The sequence below is a fragment of the Camelus bactrianus genome, chromosome 1 (assembly GCF_048773025.1).
Source record: "Camelus bactrianus isolate YW-2024 breed Bactrian camel chromosome 1, ASM4877302v1, whole genome shotgun sequence".
NCBI classification, from domain to species: Eukaryota; Metazoa; Chordata; class Mammalia; order Artiodactyla; family Camelidae; genus Camelus; species Camelus bactrianus.
This window is the reverse complement of record NC_133539.1, coordinates 52,847,175-52,870,310: the sequence shown is the minus strand read 5'-3', so window position 1 is coordinate 52,870,310 and position 23,136 is coordinate 52,847,175. Positions and strand designations below refer to the sequence as shown.

Here is a 23,136-nt window from a genome sequence, read left to right as displayed (position 1 = left end):
ATCAAAGCACCTCTCAAAGGCCCCACCTCATAATACCATCACACTGGGGATTAGGCTTCAACATATGAATCTGGGGAGACACGAACTTTCAGTCCACAACACAAACATTATTGCGTGACCTCTGAATCGTCAACCTTGGTATTAGATGCAGGTGTGCAAAAAACACTTGATCCCAGCCCTTAGTGTCCTAGAGTTTAATAGACAACTGAAGTTAGCATCTAACAATTAAACGGGTGGTTTTAATATAGTGGAGTGCTAGCAGAGCAGTTAAGTGTCATGGCAACAGGGCCCCTAAAGCAGATGGCAACAGTCGGGAAAGACCTCTCAGAGGTGGCCACATCTAAACTGAGTCCTGAAATATAAGTAAGAATTAACCAATTGTCTGATACAATTCATAATTTGTAGTTTCATCAGAGCAAATTCTTTCAAATAAAGTAGTGTATACCTAATCTCAAATCTCATCTTTTTATGAAGGCTCCTGCCAAACTTTTTTATTGCAAATTAATCTTACTTAGTTTTGATCTCCTACAGCTCACTCCCTTATACCTATAATTTAGAACTTAAACAAAGCCAAAGCTTTCATTGATGATTTACAATGATTTCAATTCTTTTCACTCCCAGTGAAATTGTAAGCTTCTCAAGAGTAAGAGTTTTTATCAATGTGAATTATTTATTTCTAATATTTCCTGTGTGGCTCTGTCAAAGGTCACCTATCTGAAAGGCAAAACCATGGAATCTACTTTTGCCTCTGAAAATTTCTGCCTGCCTTATTAAAATTCTCATGGATATCAATTGCCAGTTTTAGTTGCCTCAACTGTAAGATGGGGGTTGAAGGTGATACCCCTCTTTCAGCCATTTCATGGGATTATGTAATGTTAATAATAGAATACTTCTAAACTGCTTCTTAAATAGTAAAGTAGTGTAAATTTGGTTTATTAAATATGCCTACTGATAACTGCCTTTTGTTGAATATATAATACTAGACATTCTATCCTTTGCTGCCTGTATCAGTCAGGATAGGTGAGATTAGGCTGTGATAACGAACATCCCCCAAATCTCAGTGACTTAAATCAACTACGTTATATTCTTAATTACTTAACTTGTCCCTCCCAGATTATAGGTGGGAGATGGAAGCTCTGCTCTGTAGTAACTCAGACATTGGTCATCTTGAGTACTACCAGTTGCAGAGACAGAAAGAAAGAATTTGAGAGACTCACATGGGCATGTATTTGCTTATGCCAGGAAGTCACTACTACTTACAACTCAACAGCTAGAACTAGTCACATGACCCAGACTCAGAGAATAAGAAGTACAATCCTCAAGGTGAAAAAGTATGTGACAATGAATATATGTATGATCATGTATAACTGAAAAATTGTGTTCTACACTGGAAATTAACACAACATTATAAATTGACTATAACTCAATAAAATAAAATTAAAAAAACAAAAGAAGTACAATCCTAGCACATGATCAGAAGGCAGAGAGCCATGAAGAGCTGCTGAACAGAGGAGTGTTCTGGCGGTACAGGTATTAACAGTCCACTGCCTTTGGGGTCTCCTAGTGTAGTGAAGATGGACATATAAAGGCTACACAGTAACTGCAAGAAAATGTCATTCATAGAGTTAAGGGACACAGTGGAGCAGCTTATTCATTCAAGAAACATTTATCGGGCACCTACACTGTGTCGGGAACCAGGGATCCCAAGAATCCAGTCCCTGCCTTCAAGCAGCACGTGATCTTGACAAGATAATGAAAAAGACCAGAAGAGCATGAATTAAGTGCCACTTTTGTGCCAAGCTCTGAGGTACATTTCTTGGAGGGGAGGATATAGTGTGGTGATGAAGTTTATGCTTAGCATGCATGAGGTCCTGGGTTCAATCCCCAGTACCTCCATTAAAAATAAGTAAATAAACCAAATTACCTCTCTCCTACCAAACAAACAAACAACAACAACAACAACAAAAATTGGGTACATTCCTGATTTAATCTTCACCACAATCCCACAAAATCACTAGTGTCCCCATGCCACATGTAACCTAGTTTTCTCTGAGTTCCCTATGTTACAGTGACAGAGCTAGGATTGGAACCAGGTCTGTCTGTTCCAAAGCAGTGCTCTTTTCACCCTGCCAGGCTGACTCACTGGTCAAAGAGAGAAAATATCTAAGCAGCAAATTACAACATGGGAAATATTATGGCAGCATGAGCAGCATATGCACTGTGTACTCCGTGGGCCCTGGAGAGTCAACTGAACGCCTGGGGAGTGTCTGAAAGGCTTCTCCACGGAGGTGACATTTTAGCTGGGGCTTTTGAAAGATGAGTCAATATTTGCCATGCAAAAATCAATGCAGTTTAAGTAGTAATAAATTGGGCTTAAAGAGGCAAACAGCCTAGTTGTTTATCTAATGTCAAATGTCCCCGTGATCACACGTTTCCATCTGTCTTCCTTGTCACCAGCACCCTCCTAAATTCTCAGACTCACAACCCAACAGCCACCCTCAATTTCTTTCTCTTTTTCACCTTTTACTTCTCATTGGAAATCTATCACCCACTTGTGATAAATTCTTCCTATTTCTCAGGAGTCCACTACATAACCAAATCTCAAAAAGGGTGGTTGTCTGGAGGAAAGGAATGTTGCCTGGTGTAATTGTGGACCTCTGATATGCTTAAGTCACTGAAATATACGTGTCCCCTCATTGTCAGCAGAGCTGAAGTCTATGTTGTGGGAATAGGGCAGAGCTATTTCTCTCACCCAAATTCAGCAACTGCTGGTTTAGCTCTGTCTAGTGCTGGCTAAGAAAGAAGGAAGAAGGATTGTTTCTGAAGGTGCAAGCTGGAGCTGGAATAATGGTACAGGAATCCCTACTTATAATAATGATGCTTCAGCATTTCCTTGCAGATGTTTCCTTCTTTAAGCATCTTACAGAAATGTAAGAGAGGTTTTTGTCTTTTTAAAAACATTTCCACTTTCATTTGCTAAATGAGCCAACTTAATTGGAGAGAGATGAAAAAGGAATAAGGATAGAGTATTAATACAGATTTTGAGGACTCTGGGTTTATGCTCTGCTCACTCTCTTAACTGTTCAACCCGGTCATACCAATCAGAACATGTTCTTTTCTTTTTTTCAGTCGTCAGCATTGTAAATTTTATCATCAGCAGAAAATCCAGCTACTTTTCCCTTTACTTATGATGAAGTATGATACAAAGACCAAGCAATTAGAAATGATCTGGAAATTGTGTCAGTGATGCATGATTCAGCTTTCTATTACTTTACATAACTTGAGAATGCTCTCAGGTAAGGGCTGACCCATGCAGCCAGCAGGATGCCAAAGACAGGGAGGGAGGCACCATTTTGCAAGTGGCATTATATTTACTCAAGTTTTCTAAGCAATTTCATTTTAACTAAATACAAAGTAATTACAGTAAACCTGGAAGACGGCTTCTAAACTAGGTTGGAGATGTTTGAAAGATTCTCCAATATGTGATTTTAGGGAGTCTTGGGTAACAGGAGGAACAGTTATCAGTTCTGAATCTACATAGAAAATGGGAGGAAATGGTCCTCTTTAATATATTTGAAAAAGATTTATAGAGGAGCTGAGGGGGAGGGGCTCCCTGAGTGCTAGGACAGTGACAACCTGAAAGGTGGACGATTTGAAGATGGGTAGGGGCATATTATGTTTCCTGATTCCTAAAATGTGGATTTTCGTATGTTAATGTTTCTAAAATGAGATTCACTTTCAAGTAAAGTATGTACCTAACATGACAATGTTGCTTTATTTACTTACTTACTTATTTACTTATTTATAAAAGAAGCTGTTATTTAGAGCTATTTTGATGGCTATTTGCATGAAATCCCTGTTAAAATCTTTTGGCCAGCATTTCATTGGATCATTTATATATTATATATATTTTATATATCTTAAATGTACTCTTAATACTAAGTTGTTAGAATTTTCTCTCAATATTTTTCTCAATCTGTACTTTGTCTCTTCATTTTCTTTATACAGTCTTTGGAGATCAGATGTTTCAAATTTTGATGACATTCAACCAATTCTTTCTTTTATAAATCATGCTTTTTGTATTCTATGTAGGAAACCTTTGCCTATTCCAAGACTACAAAGATTTTCTCTTATTTTTTTAGATGTTTTATCATTTTAGCTTTTACATTTAAATCTACTATACAGTCTGAGTTAAATTTTGTATGTGATCTGGTGTAAGAGTTGAGATTTATTTTATTCCATTCAGTTATTCATTCTCTAGTGCCTTTTATTGAAACCTTTATCCTTTTCCCCATTGAATTATCTTGACTTTTTATCAAAAATCAGCTGAACATATAACTATAGGTCTACTTCTGAATTCAGCGTTCTTGTCCACGTGGCAATACCATACTGTCCTGATTACTGCAGCTTTATAGTAAATTTTACATTTGTATTTATAGTACATAGTACAAGCTAATTCTTTCTCAAAATTATATTGCCTATTTTAGGTCTTTTTGCCTTTCCAAATAAATTTAAAAATCAACTTGTCAGTTTTCCCCTAAAGAACGTGCTGGGATTTTGACCACGAAAGGCAAATTAAACGTACAGTGAGCTACCTCTACACACCCACTAAAATGTTTAAAATTATAAAGACTGACATTATCAGGTGCATTGGTGAGGGATGATTTGGAGCAAGTGGGACTCTGCTACATTGCTGATTAGAATAAAAAATGATATAACCACTTGGGAAAACAGTTTGTCAGCTTCTTAAAAAAATTAAATATTCATTTACTATATGATCCAGCAATGTCACTCTTAGTTATTTAACTACCCAAAAGAAATAAAAAACATATGTTAACACAAAGACTTGTACATAAATGCTAATAGCAATTTAATTCACAATAGCCTCAAACCAGAAATAATCCAAATACACAGCAATGGGTGAGTGGCTAACAATTTATAGTGTATTTACACAGTAGAATAATAGTCAGCAGTGCAAAGGCATGAGCTACTGGTACATTAAACAACCAGGATGAATCTCAAAAAGATGCTGCTTGAGAGAAGCCAGACACAAGAGTGCATACAATATGATTCTTTTTATATGAAAATCTGGAAAAGACAAATACATAGTGATAGAAGGAAGATTGGTGGTTGCTGGGGAGTTGGGATAGGGTTAGAAATGGACTGGGAAAGGGCAGAAAAGGAACCTTTGAGGGGTAATCAAACTAGTCTATATCTTGATTGTTAATGAGTGGTAGGTGTATGCATTTGCCAAAGCTTATTGAGTAAGCACAGTTAAATACATGCATCTAATTATATGTATATTATACATCCCTAAAGTTTATATTTAATAATTGGACCCCATTTCCTTCTTGAAACACTCTTCTTTTTCAAGAAGTTTACGCTTTCATGGCCTTTCTCCTGACTTTCTAGGTGCTGCCTCTTGGTTTGCTTTGTTGACTCCTATCCATGAACGCCCCAGGGCTTAACCAGGTTGATTGAAATACTATCTACAGTATATGACTCTTATAGCTCCAGCTCAGCAATTTCTTCCCTGTTAGAAATCCAGAAATGCATCTTCCTTCTGGATATCTCCTATTAAATGTATGCTGGCTTCTCAAAATTAACATATCCAAGCTGAACTCATTTAATTTTTGAAACTGTTTCTCCCTCACTCTTTGCTTCCCCAGAGAATTGCATCATTGTAGACCCAGTTGTTCCCGACAAAAGTTTGAGGAACATCCTCAAACAGTCCCCTTTCTCCTGCTCTCCAGATGGAGTCGATCAGCAAGATTTGTTCAGTCAACCCTTAACCATACCACGTGTATTAGTTAGTGTTCTCCAGACAACTTGAGCCAATAGGATATGTACATAGAGAAAGAGATTTATTATAAGGATTGGCTCACATAATTATGGAAGCTGACAAGTCCAAAATCTGCAGTGAGCTGGCAGGTTGGAAACCCAGAAGGGCTAATGTTCCAGTCTGAGTCCAGTCTGTCCGCTGGAGAACACTCTCTTACTTGGGGAAGGGTTAATCATTTTTGTTCTATTTGGGCCTTCAACTGATTGGATGAAGCCCCGCCACAGTTTTAAGGGTGTCCCGCTTTACTCAGAGCTCTCCAATGTAAATGTTAATCTCATCCCAAAACACCCTCATGGAAACCCTAGAATAATGTTTGTCAAATTAGCCGGACATTATGGCCCAGCGAGTCAACACATACAGTTAAACCATCACACCACATTTAACCTCTCCCCTCCTTCTCCACCACCAATTCCCCTGTCCCAGCCACCATCATCTTTCACTTGGCCTCCCACTTCCATTCTTTTTTGCCTGCCATTCTCCCTTCCCTTTACATAATTATGTTCCCTTTTTATAAGATACATCAAATCACATTGACTCCCCTGACTTCGACTTCCTTAAGTGTTTACCCACTCTCCTTAGTGTCAGGTACAATCTCCTTATCGAGGCTACAATGACCTAATGACCTGGCCCATTCTACCCTGACGGTTTCACACTGTCCCACCCTCCCCTCTGCTCATCACCACTAGCCAGACTCCTCTGTTTCTGTTTCCTAGAACATGGACTAGAACTTCAGGCCTTTGTACTTGCTGGTTCCACTGCCTCATCCTCTCCTCCTCACTTCTTCCTGCAGCTTCCTTCTTCTCACTCTTACCTCCTGCGTTTCTGTTCATTCCCCATCACTTCTCACCTAAACAATACCTTTAGCCTCATAAATAAAGTCTTCATCTTCACAGCTTCACAGCTTCACAGCTTCCCTGTGTTCTGCAGTATTGTCAGTTTCCTTTTTAAACCACAAATTCAGTCTCCATCTCTAATATAAAGTCCTTAGCCCTTTTTGTTCCATAGCTCCTTTGTCAGCTGTTAAGTATAAGCACCCTTTACTCCCCTTCTCAAACTATTGTCAAAAAATAATAAAATAATGTGCATGCACTTAAGGCACAAATTATTGTGAAATACATTATTGAACTTTTTCTAAAATTTGTGATACAATTATCAATGTGTTCCTTTGTTAATAACAAGATGTAGCAGTAGATCTCATTGCCAAAATTTTGAAGATGTGATTAGCATAAACATTTTTTAAGATATCTGTAACAAGTGTAATATGAAATTTTCTTTTGATGATTTCTTTTGATGACAGGGTCACAGATATTGCCAGTACTACTGTATTTTGTTAGCTACATTAATAATAGAAGGTGTTATGACACAGTATTTGTTTCCCCTCCAAATTCATATGCTGAAGCCCTAACCCACAACATTACAGTATCAAAAGTTGGGCCTATGGAAGGCAAATAGATTTGAATGAGATTATGAGGGAGAAGCCCCTGCAGTGGGATTAGTGCCCTTATAAGATGAGGAAGAGACAGCAGAGCTCCCTCTTTCTCTGCCGTGTGGGAATACAGCAAGAAGGTAGCCAGCTCTAAGTCAGGAAGAGGGCCCTCACCAAGAATCAAATCTGCTGTCACCTTGACCTTGGACTTCCCAGCCTCCAGATCTACGAGAAATGTTGTTTAAGCCATTCAGCCTCTGGCATGCTGTTTTAGCAGTCCAAGGAGACAAAGACAGAAGGAAGGATACACTAGGTTTCACATAATAATCAGTAAAATAAGGATATATTTTATTTTCCGTGTATAAGTTTACAAACCCCTTGAATTCCATCCCAGATGGATTTTAATAGTCGAGTCCCTATAAACCAATTATTTATATGATACAGTCCAAACTCCTTAGTCAGTTTTCTAAACGTTTTACAAATAGCTCCAGCACTTTTCCCAGCCTCTTTTGCGTTCAGAATCACCCTTGTAATCTAATCTTCAGACATACAGACCTCTTATCATTTACAGTTCTATCAAATTATTTTGTGTCGTTAGGTCGGTGTAAGGGTGGTCTCTCTGGCTGGAATATTTTTCTCCTACTTCTTCATCCAACATGCTTCCTCATTGCTTAAGACTAAACACCTCTGATTTCTCCTTCTCCAGGAAGCCTTTCTCTGTCTCCGCACAGTTTAGGCACACCTGCAGCTGGTTCTCACAGCACGCTGATTCCTCTGCGGCAGCCCTCACAAGCCTGCGCTGCCCTCATCTCACGTCAGTGTCCTTTATCGGCATGGACCGTGTCTTATTTCTTGTGCTGCCTCCTGCGTTTAGGGCAGAACAAATGTGTGATACATTTCTGTGGCATCAATTGATGATGGTTTGAACCTGTAGTAGCTTCTAGGCTCCTGTGGAGTAGTCAGAAAACAAAAATTGAGCATGTGTAAGTAGGAAAAGTGAGTTCATTTCAGTTGCCCTGGTAATGGCTTGGAAGTAGCAGATAAGGACTTGAACTTATTAATACACAACATAATGCAACAGCGTCAACGTATGCCTCACAGACTGTTTGGAGAAAAGACCAGCAAGAAGGAGAGGAAAGAACAACACGACTTTGCCTGCTCAGGAAAACAGTAAAGCCCCTTTCCAGAGCAGGCCTGGGGTGCTGGCTCATCATCCCTGCTTTAAGTGATGCCCTGGTAAAATGAGCTCTTCCTAGATGCTAATTCCTTTGGAAAAGATCCAGGATAGATATTAGTGACAATTGGTTCTGTGTTATAGCTGTTAAGGTGAGGTTTTTGTTTTCATTTTTGTTTTCAATTTTTACCTCTTATCTCCCTTTCTACACCTTATCAAATTATTATATACATGTATATATATGTACCATGTGCATATTAAATATGTATGTATACATATATGTGCATATGCATATATACATATATTTGTGCATATATAGTGTTTTCTACTCTAGGCAAAAAAAAAGTTATACTAATTTTTACTTCGTTAAACACCCACTCTATTGGAGCACAACAGTAATATGCCGAGAGTAAATATTTAAAAATATTTGTTCAACATAGTTTGCTAGTAGGAAATGATTTGTGTTAATTAAGATGTATAATTACTTTCATACCATATGCTGTTCTGATGTAAAGCAAGGTTCAATTTCTGAGGGAGATACCTATGGTTTCAAGATTAGATCACAGCCAGTATCCCGTTCTTCTAAACATATAACATCGTTATGACTTTCACTCAGAGCTTTGAGATGAGGAAAGTATCACTGACCTCACTGAACCTCACTTCCGACCTTAGCCAGATATTATCATGTTTTTCTCCTCAGTAGACATAATGGTGTCATCTCTCAGCGTTTTCAGTTTGTGCATTAAATCTTGAAAATATCTGACCAACGTGTGGGGAAAGGATGAGGATATGCTATACACACTGGGCAGCAGATCACCATGCTTATGCCATTGATAGTGTGAAAAAGTCCAGGGGGCAAGAAACCAGGACCAGCTGGGTGGGAGGTTATCTGGGCTGGGACAAGGATGGAGGGTCTGATATATCACGAATCTTTTAAATTGTACCCCACAGAAGCGCAATTCAAACTAGCTTAAGCAAAAAAGGGTATTAACACACGTAACTGAAAAGCCCAAGAATAATAGTACTTGCTTCAGGTGTTGTTAAAACTAGATGACCAAACAATGTTACCAGGATTCTGTCTCTTTCCATTTTGGGAGCAGGCTCTCTCCAGTTAGTGAGAAAACAGTCATCTTCTGTGAAATGCATCACTTGTCTAGGCATCCTACCAGGAAATAGGTTTTTTTCCTGCTAGCTCTGGAAAAGATTCCACAGGAGGACTGATTTTAAGTCACAAACCTGTAATTAAACAAACCACTGTGTCCAGGAGATGTACAGTCTGATTGGCCAGGCCTGCTTCTTGTGTCTATTCTATGTTGCAGAAGAGAAGAAAAGATTCAGGGTCAGCTCCACTGAGACTAAACAGCATTGATTCAACATAAGAAAGAGGTTGCCTGTTGCCAGAGGACTGTGAAGGGACACTGGGTGGGCAGGAAGAAGACACCCACTGCTAAGTAATGTTATGAGACAGTGGTCCATGGATAACGCTGTTGTTAGGAGGGACTAGTTTTAAAAGTGAGAAGATCAAAAAGTATGTACCAAATTCAAGAACCGAGTAAAAGGCTTAAAGTAAAATGTGTAATTACTATTTTGAGATTTATTTATTTGCCACTTATTGAGATCTTGCTTGATATCAGCAGTGTTTTAACAGCTGGAGACTGAAACAAAACAGGGAAAGCTCTTAATTTCATGAAACTTATGTCTAGTGATGTAAGACAGGAGAATAAAGCAATTGGGTGAAATTTTATTGGAGACGAGACTTATCTCTACTTGAAATACTCTCATAGGAAAGAGTGATAGAAAATACTGGGCAAGCTGGTCATGGAAGGCTTTGATGAGCAGGTGACAGTTGAGAAAAGACCTGAAAGAGCCATGTGGGCATATAGGGAAGAGCATTCCGAACAGAGGGAGCAGAGAGGGCAGAAGCAGCAATGGAGGACCAAGCTGCAAAGAGTGGAGCAAGGAGGGACAATGAGATGTGACTGGAGTCATTCAGCCACCATTTAGGGACAGAGTCCAAACTTGTGAAAGTCATTTGGCCATTGCTACTCAAGTTCATCATTGGGTCTGATCCTTGAGACTGCTAGGTTCTCAGGGAAATACTTCATCCTCTTCTTGGACAAGGGGCCTGGTTGCAACTTGGAGCTCCCATGCGAATTTTGCAAAAACCAAAGGAAGGGAAAAGGAGGTAGAGTGACAGGCAAGAGTCAAAGCCCTTTCATTCATTATTCAGTCATCTATGCATGCAATCTATTCATGCGTTCTTGAAGCATTTATTTCATATCTGCCTGCTATTTCCGGACACTTGGGTAACTAGAGTACAAGACTAAGCAGGACAAAAATCCCTCATCTAAGCCGTTTACAGCCTGGCAGGAGCTGTCCATGCAGACAGGGTGGGCTATGTCAGGGAGGGGAAGGCAGGGTTCTTAAATCCAGACTGGCGGGAGGTCAGAAAGTCAGCAGGAGCAGCCTTGCAGAGCTCTGTCGTGATCCCTCTACACTAAGTTGGAGGCCCGTTCCCCGCCAGGTGGAGGTGATGGTTAGAGTCTGACTCTTGCTGCTGTGAGAGCTGGGACCCAGGGACCCCACCCCACCCCCTCAAGTGCCACTGAACATCCCCCTCCAGGCCCTCTAGGCCCTGTCTTTACCTAGTAAAGAAGAAGAGGGGAGGACCAAATGGGTAGAAAAACAAAGAAAGACACATACAAAATTTCCTCCACTTGTTTCCACCCTGCGTCTTTCTTTCCCAACACGGTGGAAAAGAAATTTTTAAGAAGCATAATTCTTCTCTACGTGCTTAAAAAAAAAATTCCAAAAGAGAGAGCTACCTTCTTTTTACTTTGATGTATGAAATGAAATATCCGTCTTTGCCTTATCTATAGTTTAAAAACAAATTTGTACCCACGGTGTGGTCATCAGTGAGCCCTTCATGAACACAAGCTTTGTAGTGATGGAGTCTTGCTTCATAACATGCTCTTCCCAGACAAATGCGGGTCCGACAGGTGATAAAACCCACCAGATATCGCAAACTGGTGGCTCGGTTTGGCAGCCCAGGGTTATTCTTGTTTACTATTTAATTTATTTTCAGAATGTTTAGATAGGTCATGAATTGTCCAGTTCGCCCCAGCCCCAATCAGCTTGGAACCACTCCACCTTGTCTACATCCAGATGTTTCATCATCTATACCTTCTCTTGAAAGCAAGGAAACTTCTAGGAATATTAGACCCTTAATTCCCAGGTCCTCAGGCACCAACCCACTCTCTAGTCTTGCATTCCCTGGGGATCACAAAGACCTCACATAATCACAGCTGTCCAACTGTCATTAGAAAATGTTCATCTAGAGAACACAATTCTAGCATTCCCTTTGGGAACACCAGGGCCGGGTTAGGGTGAGGTGAGTGAGGTGACTCAAAAAATTAGTAATCAAGGTAAATAATATTGAACTTTTAATATTTTAAATATTTTTTATTTTGAAATATTTTAAAATCAAAATTAATGTAATATTTTAAAAATCAAAATGAATGTAAAAAGTGTCTATGATAAATGAAATATCAAAATTTCAAATTAAAAAACATGTTGTTTGTTTGTTTTTGCTGTTTGTTTGTTTCAGGACCCTGCATGATTGCCCAATAGTGCCAGCCCTTTCCCATCAGCCCTCAGCATTCTGGCCCTATCAGCAGGTAGGTTTGTGAGGGCTAACTGGTGCTGGTGTGCCAATTGGTCAGGTAGAGTGGCACTTTCCATATAGTTTTTTTTTTTTAATCATAGAGCTGTTATTAACCTTCCCATTTGGTTCAAAATACAGGATGATGTTTTAATAAGTGTATACAGAATTGCACATTTTCCCTTTTATCTCAGGCTTCACTGAAGCAGCAATGTGAACCATGAATTCTAAAGTCCTCTCTTACTTAGCCGTCTGTATGAAAGTGTCTGCAGTGTGGAAAGCAGTTTACAAAATAGTATGTACGCACGAGCCTACTTTAGTTTTAAGTATATATCAATATACACATGTGAATATAGACGGATAGATAAGTGGATAGTATATGGGAAGGGAGGGCGGCAGATAAGCAGGCAGGCAGACTATATGAATTTCTATCTCTAAATGTTAAAATGCTCGATTCCAGGTGGTAAACTGTAGATTCGTTTTAATTTCTTTTTTCCTATTTTCTACTCTTCTACAATGAAAGAGTATTCTTTGGATAATGAAACAATAAAATTACTTTAATGTTCTTGTGACAATCCCACGTGCCTTCATAGCCTGATTATATGTGATGTAATAATAACCAGCAACATTCTTCTTTGTATGGAGGCATCTTGCTTCATCAAAAATGTACTTAGTAAGGTATCATCTGTGACACTAAATATGCTATAATTATCAACAATATACCTATAAGAAAAGAAATCAGGTAGCCAATCTGCTAGAAAATGCACGTTCAAAACATCCTCGCCACTTTACTAGAACTCATCAAGAACATTTAATGACTCCTCATTCTCGTAGCTGTAATCTTGTCCTCATTCACAAGGACTGTGAATTTCTTTCCAGGAGGGAAGGGCAAAATCACAATTACACAGGAGGAGTAGATATGTGACCGAAAGAGGTGGTGAGTGTGGATGCAGGCTTTTCCTACATGATAGGCAGGCTTGAGTTTCAATCACTTAGGGGGAAAAAAGTGAGGTTTTTTGAAATGAAAAAAGCCCACATTTTTAATGTTCATTAGCTAACGTTTAGCTAGAAGGGTCACCAATCATTAAATTATTTTTATAGGTGGCTTAGCAGAAGCTGTGTTTCCATGACAACAGACAATGTATGGAAGGTAAAAAAAAAAAAGTTAATGGAATTTGTGGTGATCTTAGGAATGCTGTATGGAAATCATTCATTAATCTGATTTTCCTGTTGCTCAGGCTTTCATGCCAGCTGCAGAACCTGCCTTCCTGGGGCTGGCTGAGATTGGAAATAATGCATTTTTGAGAGCTCCAATGTGCTTTTCCCTAGGGAGTTGAGACAGAGAGTTTGGCAATCCCTCCTTGATCTATCTTTTGAGCCAAATATGGAAAGAGACCACTATGGGGGAGGGGGGAAACACCTTAGATTGCCTCAAAATGCCTAAGGAAAGTGTAGGCTTGGTCAGAGGAGCAGACACAAGTTTTATCCTTATTCTCTTCTGGAATCCACATCCGCAGGTTTGCTTATGAATTAAATGCTACATGAGAAAAAGAGGAAGCAGGGTGCTTTCTAGATTTCTGAACAAAACCACTGGGTGGATGATGGCAGAAAAGACTGAAGCATGAGCAAAGTGTGAGTAGGATGGTGGGAACAAAACGTTCTATTCTAGAAACCCTTCATCTTCAAAGAGATCAAATTGTATTACATCATGACTGAACATGTTAGATCCAAATATTACAGCTCGGTCAAAAGAATTTACTTCATGCAGACATGGCTGTGGTTTTGCTGTCAATTGCATATTGGGCCTAATTCCCAGAATATGATCTTATTACCACTTGAAAGAATCATTTGTCAAGGTCAAAGCCTTTTTAATGTGTCCTCAACCTAGTTTTTTATTTTTTAAACAGTAATCCCTATATTTAACTTCTTCAAAGTATTCTGGTACAGTCAGTATCAGATCATAGGCATGTTGCTTTGAAGCATAGATCTGGGAAAGAAATTAAAGCATTTATCTTACCAAAAAAATCTTTGGGGTAAAACAGAATTCCTAAAGTAATATCCTGCCAATATGTTTCCAACCTGGATGACCTTTTTCCAACACCTTATCTCACATCTGATGAGAACATAATCAGAACAAGACTGAGTCCCAGATATTTGCAAAGTCTTCTGTGGGACTTAGGCCAACTCAGAATAAATTAAAACTGCTTACATTTTTTTATATGTTGTTGATGCTTTCCTTTTGACTTTTTTATGCATTTCCTTATAGACCTTTTTCTTGTGGAAAGCAGCTGCACACATACCTGAGCAGACTTACCAAGGTGTAGGTTGTATCTCCTAAGATCACTTATTTCCATGATCTTCATTATTTTGAAGGCTTTGATACAATTTTCTCTTCCTTGCTAGAAAATTCTATATGCAAGTGAATGCATAACACTAAAGAGTCAGCTGGCAAAGCTCATCTATGAAAACCAGGATCAGGGCAGAGTATGACTTGTCCAGAATTTTTATCAGAATCAACTTAGGAATTTAGAGGGGAAAGGAACAGCATCAGATGCTTCAAGATCTGGCAGCATTGCTTTGTTTCTTATGGGAATTGTTTACCTTCTAATAGAGGGTATTTAGAAAACAGAAATTGGAAGGAAATTTGAAAAGGATGGATGTGCTCAGTGTAAACCTTTTCTCTGTATACTATCACCATTGGCAGGAACAAAAATTGTAACTAATCAAAAGCCTGTCAGCTGCCTTGTGTGGGGATCTAATAAAAGTTAATAAACTGAAAAAAAAAAAAATCAAATGGACCAGGTCAATACTTGGGTTAAAATAAATTATCTAAACAAAAGCCTGGGTTTCTAAGAGTTATACATGTCTCTACATTATTTAACTTAGCAAAACTTAGAATAACCTTCCACTGAGTAATTCTGAGTCACGAAAATACTCTGAGGTGATTTTTGTAGAGGCAAGTCTTAGTGCCTGTTGTGGGTTGAATTGTGTCCTTCCTGATTTAATTCATATGTTGAAATCCTAAACCCAAATACCTTTGGATGCGACCTCATTTGGAGATAGGGTCTTGATTGGAGTAATAAAGTTAAGGTGATGTCATTAGGGTGAGCCTTAACCCAATATGGCAAAAAAGGAAAATTCAGCTATAGAGATACCCACAGGTGATGTGAAGAGACATAGGAAGAAGATGGCCAGGAAGAGAGGCTGGGAACAGATTCTTCCCTCTCAATCCTGAGAAAGACCTATCCTGCCAACAACTTGACCTTAGACTTCAAGCCTCCAGAACTGTTCGGAAATAAATTTCTGGCATTGTTTAAGCCGCCAGTCTGTGGTGCCTTGTTAAGCAGCCCTAGCAAAATAAAATAGCTCCAGGAGGGCCAGCAGGGACCTAAGCCATTAGTTCTGACCCAAGCTTTTGGCTTCATCCGTCTTCTCTTGGTCAAGGTTGTTGGTGTCAGACTGTGAGGCCAGAAAAGAGACAAAACATAGGTGCTTTAATGTGTCAAACCAACGCTAATGAGAAGGTGGGACAGAAACACAGAGCCGCTGGAGTTTGATTACTCTCATGGTTTATTAATATTCAGATTGAAAAAGGAGCCTTAGAGCCGCAAGTTACGCTAATTGGCACATTTGCTTTATTTATTTATTTTCAAAACAAACTGGGTTTTTGAATTTTTTTCCTTTTTGTTCATTCCATCACATTGAAGAGGAGGAAAAGAAAAATGGTTTTGAATTCACTCAATATTTTGGACTCCTCAGATAAACGGAACATTGCACACACACTTGGAACAGAGAGAGAGAGAGAGGAAAGTGGACTCCCACAGGGCCACACGCACCAGATCAAAAAACTTGGATACAGTGCAAGAATTTCCCAAATGACTGGATCATCATTACCAAAAACTCGCCATAACAACACCAAGAAACAAAAAATGTTTAAGCCACACTGTTTGACTTGGGATCTTTCCTGCTTTTTTTTTTTTTTTTTTTAAATGTTTGCCACACAGAGAGAAAGAGGGCTAGTGGGTGGGAGAGGACAGACTCACAGACGTGAGCAGGACGGGAAGGGGAACTTCAGAGTGGAGCCGAGAAGAGGGCGGGGAGAGACAGGGCTCAGGAGAGGGGAGGGTGGGGGTGTGGAAAGCCATTTCGTAAAGTTCAGGCATGTTCTTGGTCCGCCTCGCGTTCTTCTCCTTTACCCTCATCCTGCCGGGCACTTTCCTTAGGTTTGGTTTCATCTACAGCTTCTGAGGAAGGAAACAGATGGGGTGGGGGGTGGGGGGAGGAGAGTTAGTGTTTTGTCTTATTTGTTCAGATTTTAGAGCAAAGTATTTCTTCTTTTGATACCACTTCATAAAAGACTTAAGCTAAAAAGAGTTTATTGCTACCTCAGTAATATAATTTCCAGGTTCAGAAGCATTTGCCCCCAGAAGGTTGTTCAGTGACATGCAGGAAATTGCTCAGGAACAAAGCTCTGACGTGAGCAAGAAGTCCACTAAAGAGAAACTGTCATGGTCTTCAATCCCTCAGCCTTACCATTAGGGTATCCACACACAGGCTCCTAATGTAGGGAATCCACAACGATCTTGTGTCTCTTTTCCATCAGTGTCAGACTAATTGTGACAGACACTTTACGTGGATCATTCCACATCCATTCCAACTCTCTCACCCCTTATTTCCAGCATTGTAAACACTGGAAAGTGAAGTACTTGCTTTTCCAGCTCCCGCTGGAGCTGGTGATGTCCATTTCACACAGTGACGGCCAATCAGCCGGAGAGACAGTTCCCCGGGGAGGTCCCCTGAGGACGTGTTTGCCCTTTACTTTCTCCTGTTCCTAATGACTGTGACATCGAACAATGCCTGGTCATGTAGCAGCCACCTTGTGACCATGAAGACAAAAACTATACCCTAAGGATGGCGAAGCAGAAAGATAGGAAAAGACCTGCTTGTGATCGACCTCGTTACTCCGGACACTTTTCCTCAGACTTGTTCTTATTAAAGTGAGACAAATAACTAACTTCTTTAAGCCACTGTAGGAGTTTTTAGTTTCTTGCCGTGAAAAACACTCCAAATAAATACACTTATCCATAAAGCAAGTGTGTTTTGCTTAATAAGAAAGACTTTGTGTCTTTTTAAAGGATTATTTTTTCCTCTCAGGAAAGAGGTGACTTTCTAATTACTCATCTGCCTGGTTTCCTGATAGAACTCAGTCAGCTGACTTCATACTATAGACAGCTTACTAATATGCCTGCTAATGTAAAAACAGTTCATTTGCCCTGATATCACATCAGTTACTAACCTAAACTTCCTGCGTCGTGGTCCCCAAACTACCGCCAGGTTCAGTGATTTGCCAGGAGGACTCACAGGACTCAGGATATAGTCCTACTCATGGCTACAATTTACTACAGTGAAAGGATATAAAGAAAAAAAAAAAGCTACGGGAGAAGTTGTACAGGGTGAAGTCTGGAGGAAATCAGGAACAAGCTTCCAAGAGTCCTCTCCCCGTGGAGTTGTATAAGATGTGCTTAATTCCTCCAGCGATGAATTGTGCCACGTGAGAGATGTCATATACGGGGGAAGCGCACCAGAACTCACAAACCCAGGGTTTTTACTGGAAGCTGGTCCTGTAGGCACCCTCTATCTAGCACGTACCAAATCCAGACTCCCAGGAGGAAAACGAGTGTCCAGCATAAACCACACCATTTGCCCAAAGAGTTTAGGCACATTGAACACTCTTAGGGAATGGTGAGAACCCTCTCAAAATCAAAGATCCCAGATGCCAGCCCAGGGTCAATTTTTCAAACAAGTATTTCTAAGAATTGAGAGATATTGAGATAAGAGAAATGGGGGGGCTTTTAGGAGACCATCAGAAGAGCTCATAAAAATGTACGTCTCTTTAAAATCAGTCAGCTATATATTTATACTCAGATAAAGCTAAAAATTTATATCTAATCAAGACCATTGTTGCTAAATCTATTTTTTGGAATTCCTTCTTTGGAACACCTATCTAATAATACTCTTTTAAATCTCTTCAGTAGCAGGAAATGTTTATTTTTTGAAAATAGAAGTATGTTTTTAGAATCAAATGAAGCTAGTCTGGTAAGGTAGCAACTATGATTTTATCTTACAGTGACTTGTCATTTTATCTTACAATGACTTGCTTTTGACCAAAGTTTTGTAAAGTCTGATTTATTATGTGGGGTTTGCAACTAACTATAAGTTATTTACAAAATGTAGTTATTCTAGTGAGGCTATCTCCTACCTATAAAGATTTTTTTTAAGGCTTTAGCCCTCCAAGGTGACCATTATTAACTCTTGAAGAACCAGCACACTGATCACGTTTTCCAAAAAAAATTTTTGGATGAAACTAACTCAATGCTGGTCTTTGTAATATGTTATGTACCAGCAGTGTTTCTCATGATTACAGAACTTTGATACACTAATGAATCATTTAATTTTCTACCAGAAGAAAAGTTCCAGATTTATCTCAGCTAGATCTTTTTATAGTAATTTAGAATTCTTCCAGATAATTTATTTAGTTCCCTATCCCTGCCCAAACCTTTGGCTACTACAAGTATGCCCAAGGTGGTTTACCATCCTTACCAGTTCCAAGAAACAACAGATTTAGTGCCTTCTTCAAACTGCAAAAGAAACAGAATATTAATTTCAACTATCCAGAAGAATACAGAAGGATTAGCTTGCAGGAGCAAGAGGAGACTTCAAACCTCTCTTACTAAAATAAAAACTTGGGAGCTATTATGTATGATTTGAAAGAGATTAGGAAACTCAAGTGAAAAGGTGAAAGTAGGGTGGGTAAGGTGAGAATAAAGACATACCTATGGAATAGGGAACATAATTCAAAAGGGGAAAACAAAAGAATAAAGATCCAGATAATTCTGAGAAGCAGCACACTTTCTATCACCTGTTCGAGTGGAATATGGTTAAATTCTTTCAAATTCCCTCACTTTCTCTTGTCATCCTTTGCGTGGCCCCAGGAGAAGAGGTGAGACCTCACATGCATCTGTTTATTGTGACAGGAAGTCACTGCTCTCTATTCACCATTAAAAGAGCTCCAATAGCTACATATTCTTTCAAATGCTTCAAAGTATTTGAAATATAATTATTTATGCATTTAGTTGTTTAATAAATTGTTATTGATCTCCTGCAATGTGCCAGACATTCTTCTAGGTATTGAGAAGAAAAGTGAAAAAAAAAAAAACAAACCCAGCAAATATCCTTGCTTGTGTTTAAGCCTTTCATTATATACCTTTAATAGACAGTGAAATCCATTAATTAGAGGGAATTAGTAATGAGAGGAACCTCTAAGATCACCCAGTCACTAAACCATAACTCTTCAAAGGTAATGACAGTGTCTACTCTTGCTCAACTCTGAACCCCCCACGTCCAGCACAGAACCCCATGCAAGAAAGGCCCCTCAATAAATATTTGCTGAATGAAAGAATGAATAGACATCCTCATTCTATAGATGAGGAAACTGAAGTTCAGATACATAAAGAGATTTTCCCTAAATCACACAGTTGGCTCACGACAAGCCAGGACTAAAATCCAGGTCTTCTACTTGCCCAGATCGCCCCATTATATGAGATGGCCAAATTCACCCAGAGGAGGTCAAGGTCAAATCTGTTTTATTCATTTCAGCACTAACACTGGGTAGCTAGAGTCTACAAAACGACAAAACTTCTGAGACTAAAAACAAATTGGGGAGGAAGGTACAGCTCAGTGGTAGAGTGCAAGCTTAGCATGCACAAGGGCCTGGGTTCAACCCCCAGCACTGCCATTTTTAAATAAATAACTATATAAATAAGCAAGTAAATAAATAAATAAACCTAATTACCTCTCCCCACCAATAAAACCACAAACCACAAATAATGTAAAAAAAAAAGAAAAACTAAACTAAAATAAAAAATTGAATGCTGAAAAAATATAATTAAAAAACCCCCAAATTGTTGGCTCCAAAATGTAAAATTTAAAACTGATAAGATTCAATTAGATGACTCCATAAGGAAACATATCAATCAGTTGGCTGGAACTCGGGTCAGCTGACCATGTACAGTTATACATACATTGTATTTTACATGAGATAAGAGTAATTTCCTACTTGTTTGATGTTACTGAGTATTGAACAAAGGATCATCTTTGTGTTAGATGGAGGGGTGATTAGTTACTATAAGTAAGATACGTCAAGTCCATGAAATCAGTGAAATTTTTATAGGCCACCAGGAAATTCATGGGGAGGGAAAAATATAGAAGGAGGAAACAATCTAAAGTAACAAGCTTTCACAACCACAAAAGTAAAGTAAGCTAAGAACTCATCATAATATTTAAAAAAAACCAAAAACTTACATACAAATGAAGGAGACAGTCATCAGATGTGGACCACACACCTGCTCTAGCTAGATCTACTCTGATGGGAGACCACACTTGAATTTGGGGTAAGTTTTAACCTCAGACAAAGGGGAACTTTTTATGAACACAATCTTAGTTATGTATAAATTGGTCCAATGGAGACTGGATGCCAGAGAGAGCTTCTGGATATTGCTAACTTGCTCCCTGTTCCATTAGTGTCAACTCTAGACAAGTCAGGGCAGCTAATAAATCATGTTGAGCATATGGTTATACATCTACATTTTCCTGCTTGTTCTATTCAGCAGGCTCACTGCCCGGAAAGAACCATGCATGATGGCTTTCCCAACCCCTTGTATAAAGTGTTTAGCTGTAGCTAACATACTTGTGCCCTTACTATATGTTTAGAACAGTTCTAAGCACACTTGTGTCATTTCATTAATCCTCACAGCTACCTTAATCATCCCATTTCACAGCTGGAGAGGCTGATGCACAATAAGATAAAGTAACATATCTAAGGCCACACTGTTCATGAAGGGCAGCAGTGAATTTCAACCTAGGACAGAACATCCAGGTGGTGTCTGTTTTAGATTGCTCTCTTTGCCCGCCCCTTTGCCCAGTGGGCTCAGAGCAGGGGATCCACGGGTGTGCAGGCCTAGAGACCGTGCAGTCTAAAAACTGGTCTGTGTTACCTTAAAAAGAGAACGTTCATCATGGACAGTAAAGCCATGTATTCTTCATGCTCTAGAGTTGAAGGATGCTTCAAAAGGGAAGAGAAAATGTACTCATTCATTCACTCATTTATTTATTCAGGAAAAGGTCCTGGGCCTTTATTACGTACCACACACTGTGTCATGCAATGCAATGGTGATAGAGGAATGAAAACACCAAGCAAAAATCTCTGCATTCTTGGAACTTACATGCTAGTGATTACTGTCATGTGTATTGTTTGTGGGAGAAGGGGTAGTGAGGGGAAAAGTAATAGCTAGGTCAGAACAGCTGGGTCCTAAAGAGCGTTCTTTCTCCTGGGCCACTTCTGGATTTGCAAAGTTGAGTAGTGCTAATGAATCTGGTAAATTGTGAAATATGGAGAACTCTAGTAGTTTTCACATTCTTGACCTGCAACCACAAAATCCTAAGAAAGATCAAGACCACATTAAGATAGTGATAAAGATGGAAATCATTTCGATCTCCATTTGAAAAAGTGTGGTGGTGTCTTTAAAAGAGTAAGGGGACCCGGGTGGATGACTCCACGGTGGGCCTTGAAAGATGTATGTCCAACTGGCTCTCTGATTCTTGCTGAAATCAATTCTGGAAGCAGCTCTTGCCTTTATGCATCCATTCATTTCCTCGAGAGGGTGAGAATAGCACGTCTGTGCCTTCTGTTGGTGAGCAAATACCAGGAGCATATGCAGCAGCGGCTGCGTGTGCGCTCAGCCAGGCAGCCCGGCCGCAGTGCTGCTGGAGGGATGGCGGTGTTCCCAGCTGCCATCGCCTACACTGAGCTCTAATGGCCCTGTTTACTGGCTCCCGTCCAGGCCCCTCCACAGCCCTACATTACTGAAATTAGGTTGAGTGGATTTCCGAGTAAAACATTACCTCTTGGGACTTGCCCAGCTCTCCCCAGCCTTGTCAACATTGATTAAATAGAAGCTGCGATCATCCTGGGGCCACGCCCACAATTACTCAACCAATCACCACTGGGCTAGCGTGTTTACTTCCTTTCCCTTTTTATTTTCACTTTTCTTGAATATTAAGCATCATCACCGCAAAGGCTCAAAGTAAAAGTAATTTTTAAAAAATTCTGTAGCTAAGTCACACATGTCCTTTTGTTACTTACATGGCCCTCCTCTTAAGCTGTGCACCAGATGCCAGTCTGGAGCATGGTACTGGCATTGGGTGGTCACATTTTGCTCTTTTTTTGTTTTTGCCATGTTTTACATTTTAAGTTCTTTTCAAAGCGCTGAGCCAGTATGCACCATTTTGGTGTCAGCAGAATAGGGCAAATATCCCCTATGCCCCCAACTCCTTGCTTTCTGAGCCTTTGAGAGAGAATAATCCTACTGCTTATCACATTACTCACTTAAGGATTTCAAAGAGTAACAAAAACCTAACCTTGGAGAAAATTCAGAGGCAGCGCCGCATGGTGGGGCCCCAGTGATATTTGAAACATACATATACATGTCTACTTCTCTCAAAGTTTAGGCCCAGAACCAAGCTGATTTGTATCTAGCCTTGCTACCAATTAGTCGTATGACCTCAGAGGGGTTACTTTTCCTTTGCCTCAGTTTCCTAATCTATAAAAAATATGGCTAATCATGACTGCCCCAACTTACTGCAGGTTGTTTGGAGACTAAAGGAAGATATTTAGAAGTACTTTACAATTTAAAGTGCAGAATATAGTATGCTGAGATTTTAATCTAACATGTGGGATTTGGGTAAAAAAAATACCCATCAAGTGTAACTTTCACACCCCAGGAGAAAAAAGGCAATCTCCCAAAGGAAAAAAAAATCTTTCCAAGGTAAATAATTTAGAGGGCTTCTCCCCTAGAATGTTCCTGTAAAGTCTCTGACTTTGATCAGAAAATAAGGACACAGTGATTTATTAATTAAATAGAACTAGTGTTACAAAAAATTGGGAAAGAATCTAAGATTTTTAACTTTTGGAACGA

At 39.4% G+C, this 23,136-nt stretch overlaps 1 protein-coding gene across 1 annotated transcript in view; it reads right to left on the bottom strand.

Annotated features, from left to right (window-relative positions):
- Positions 1 to 15,655: 15,655 nt before the first annotated feature.
- Positions 15,656 to 23,136, bottom strand: part of GAP43 (growth associated protein 43) — a 92,085-nt gene continuing 84,604 nt past the window's right edge. Inside the window, exon 3 of the mRNA XM_010970831.3 lies at positions 15,656 to 16,347. Coding sequence (XP_010969133.1) covers positions 16,259 to 16,347 — 89 coding nt within the window. The 3' untranslated portion in view covers positions 15,656 to 16,258. The remainder of the gene's footprint in view (positions 16,348 to 23,136) is intronic.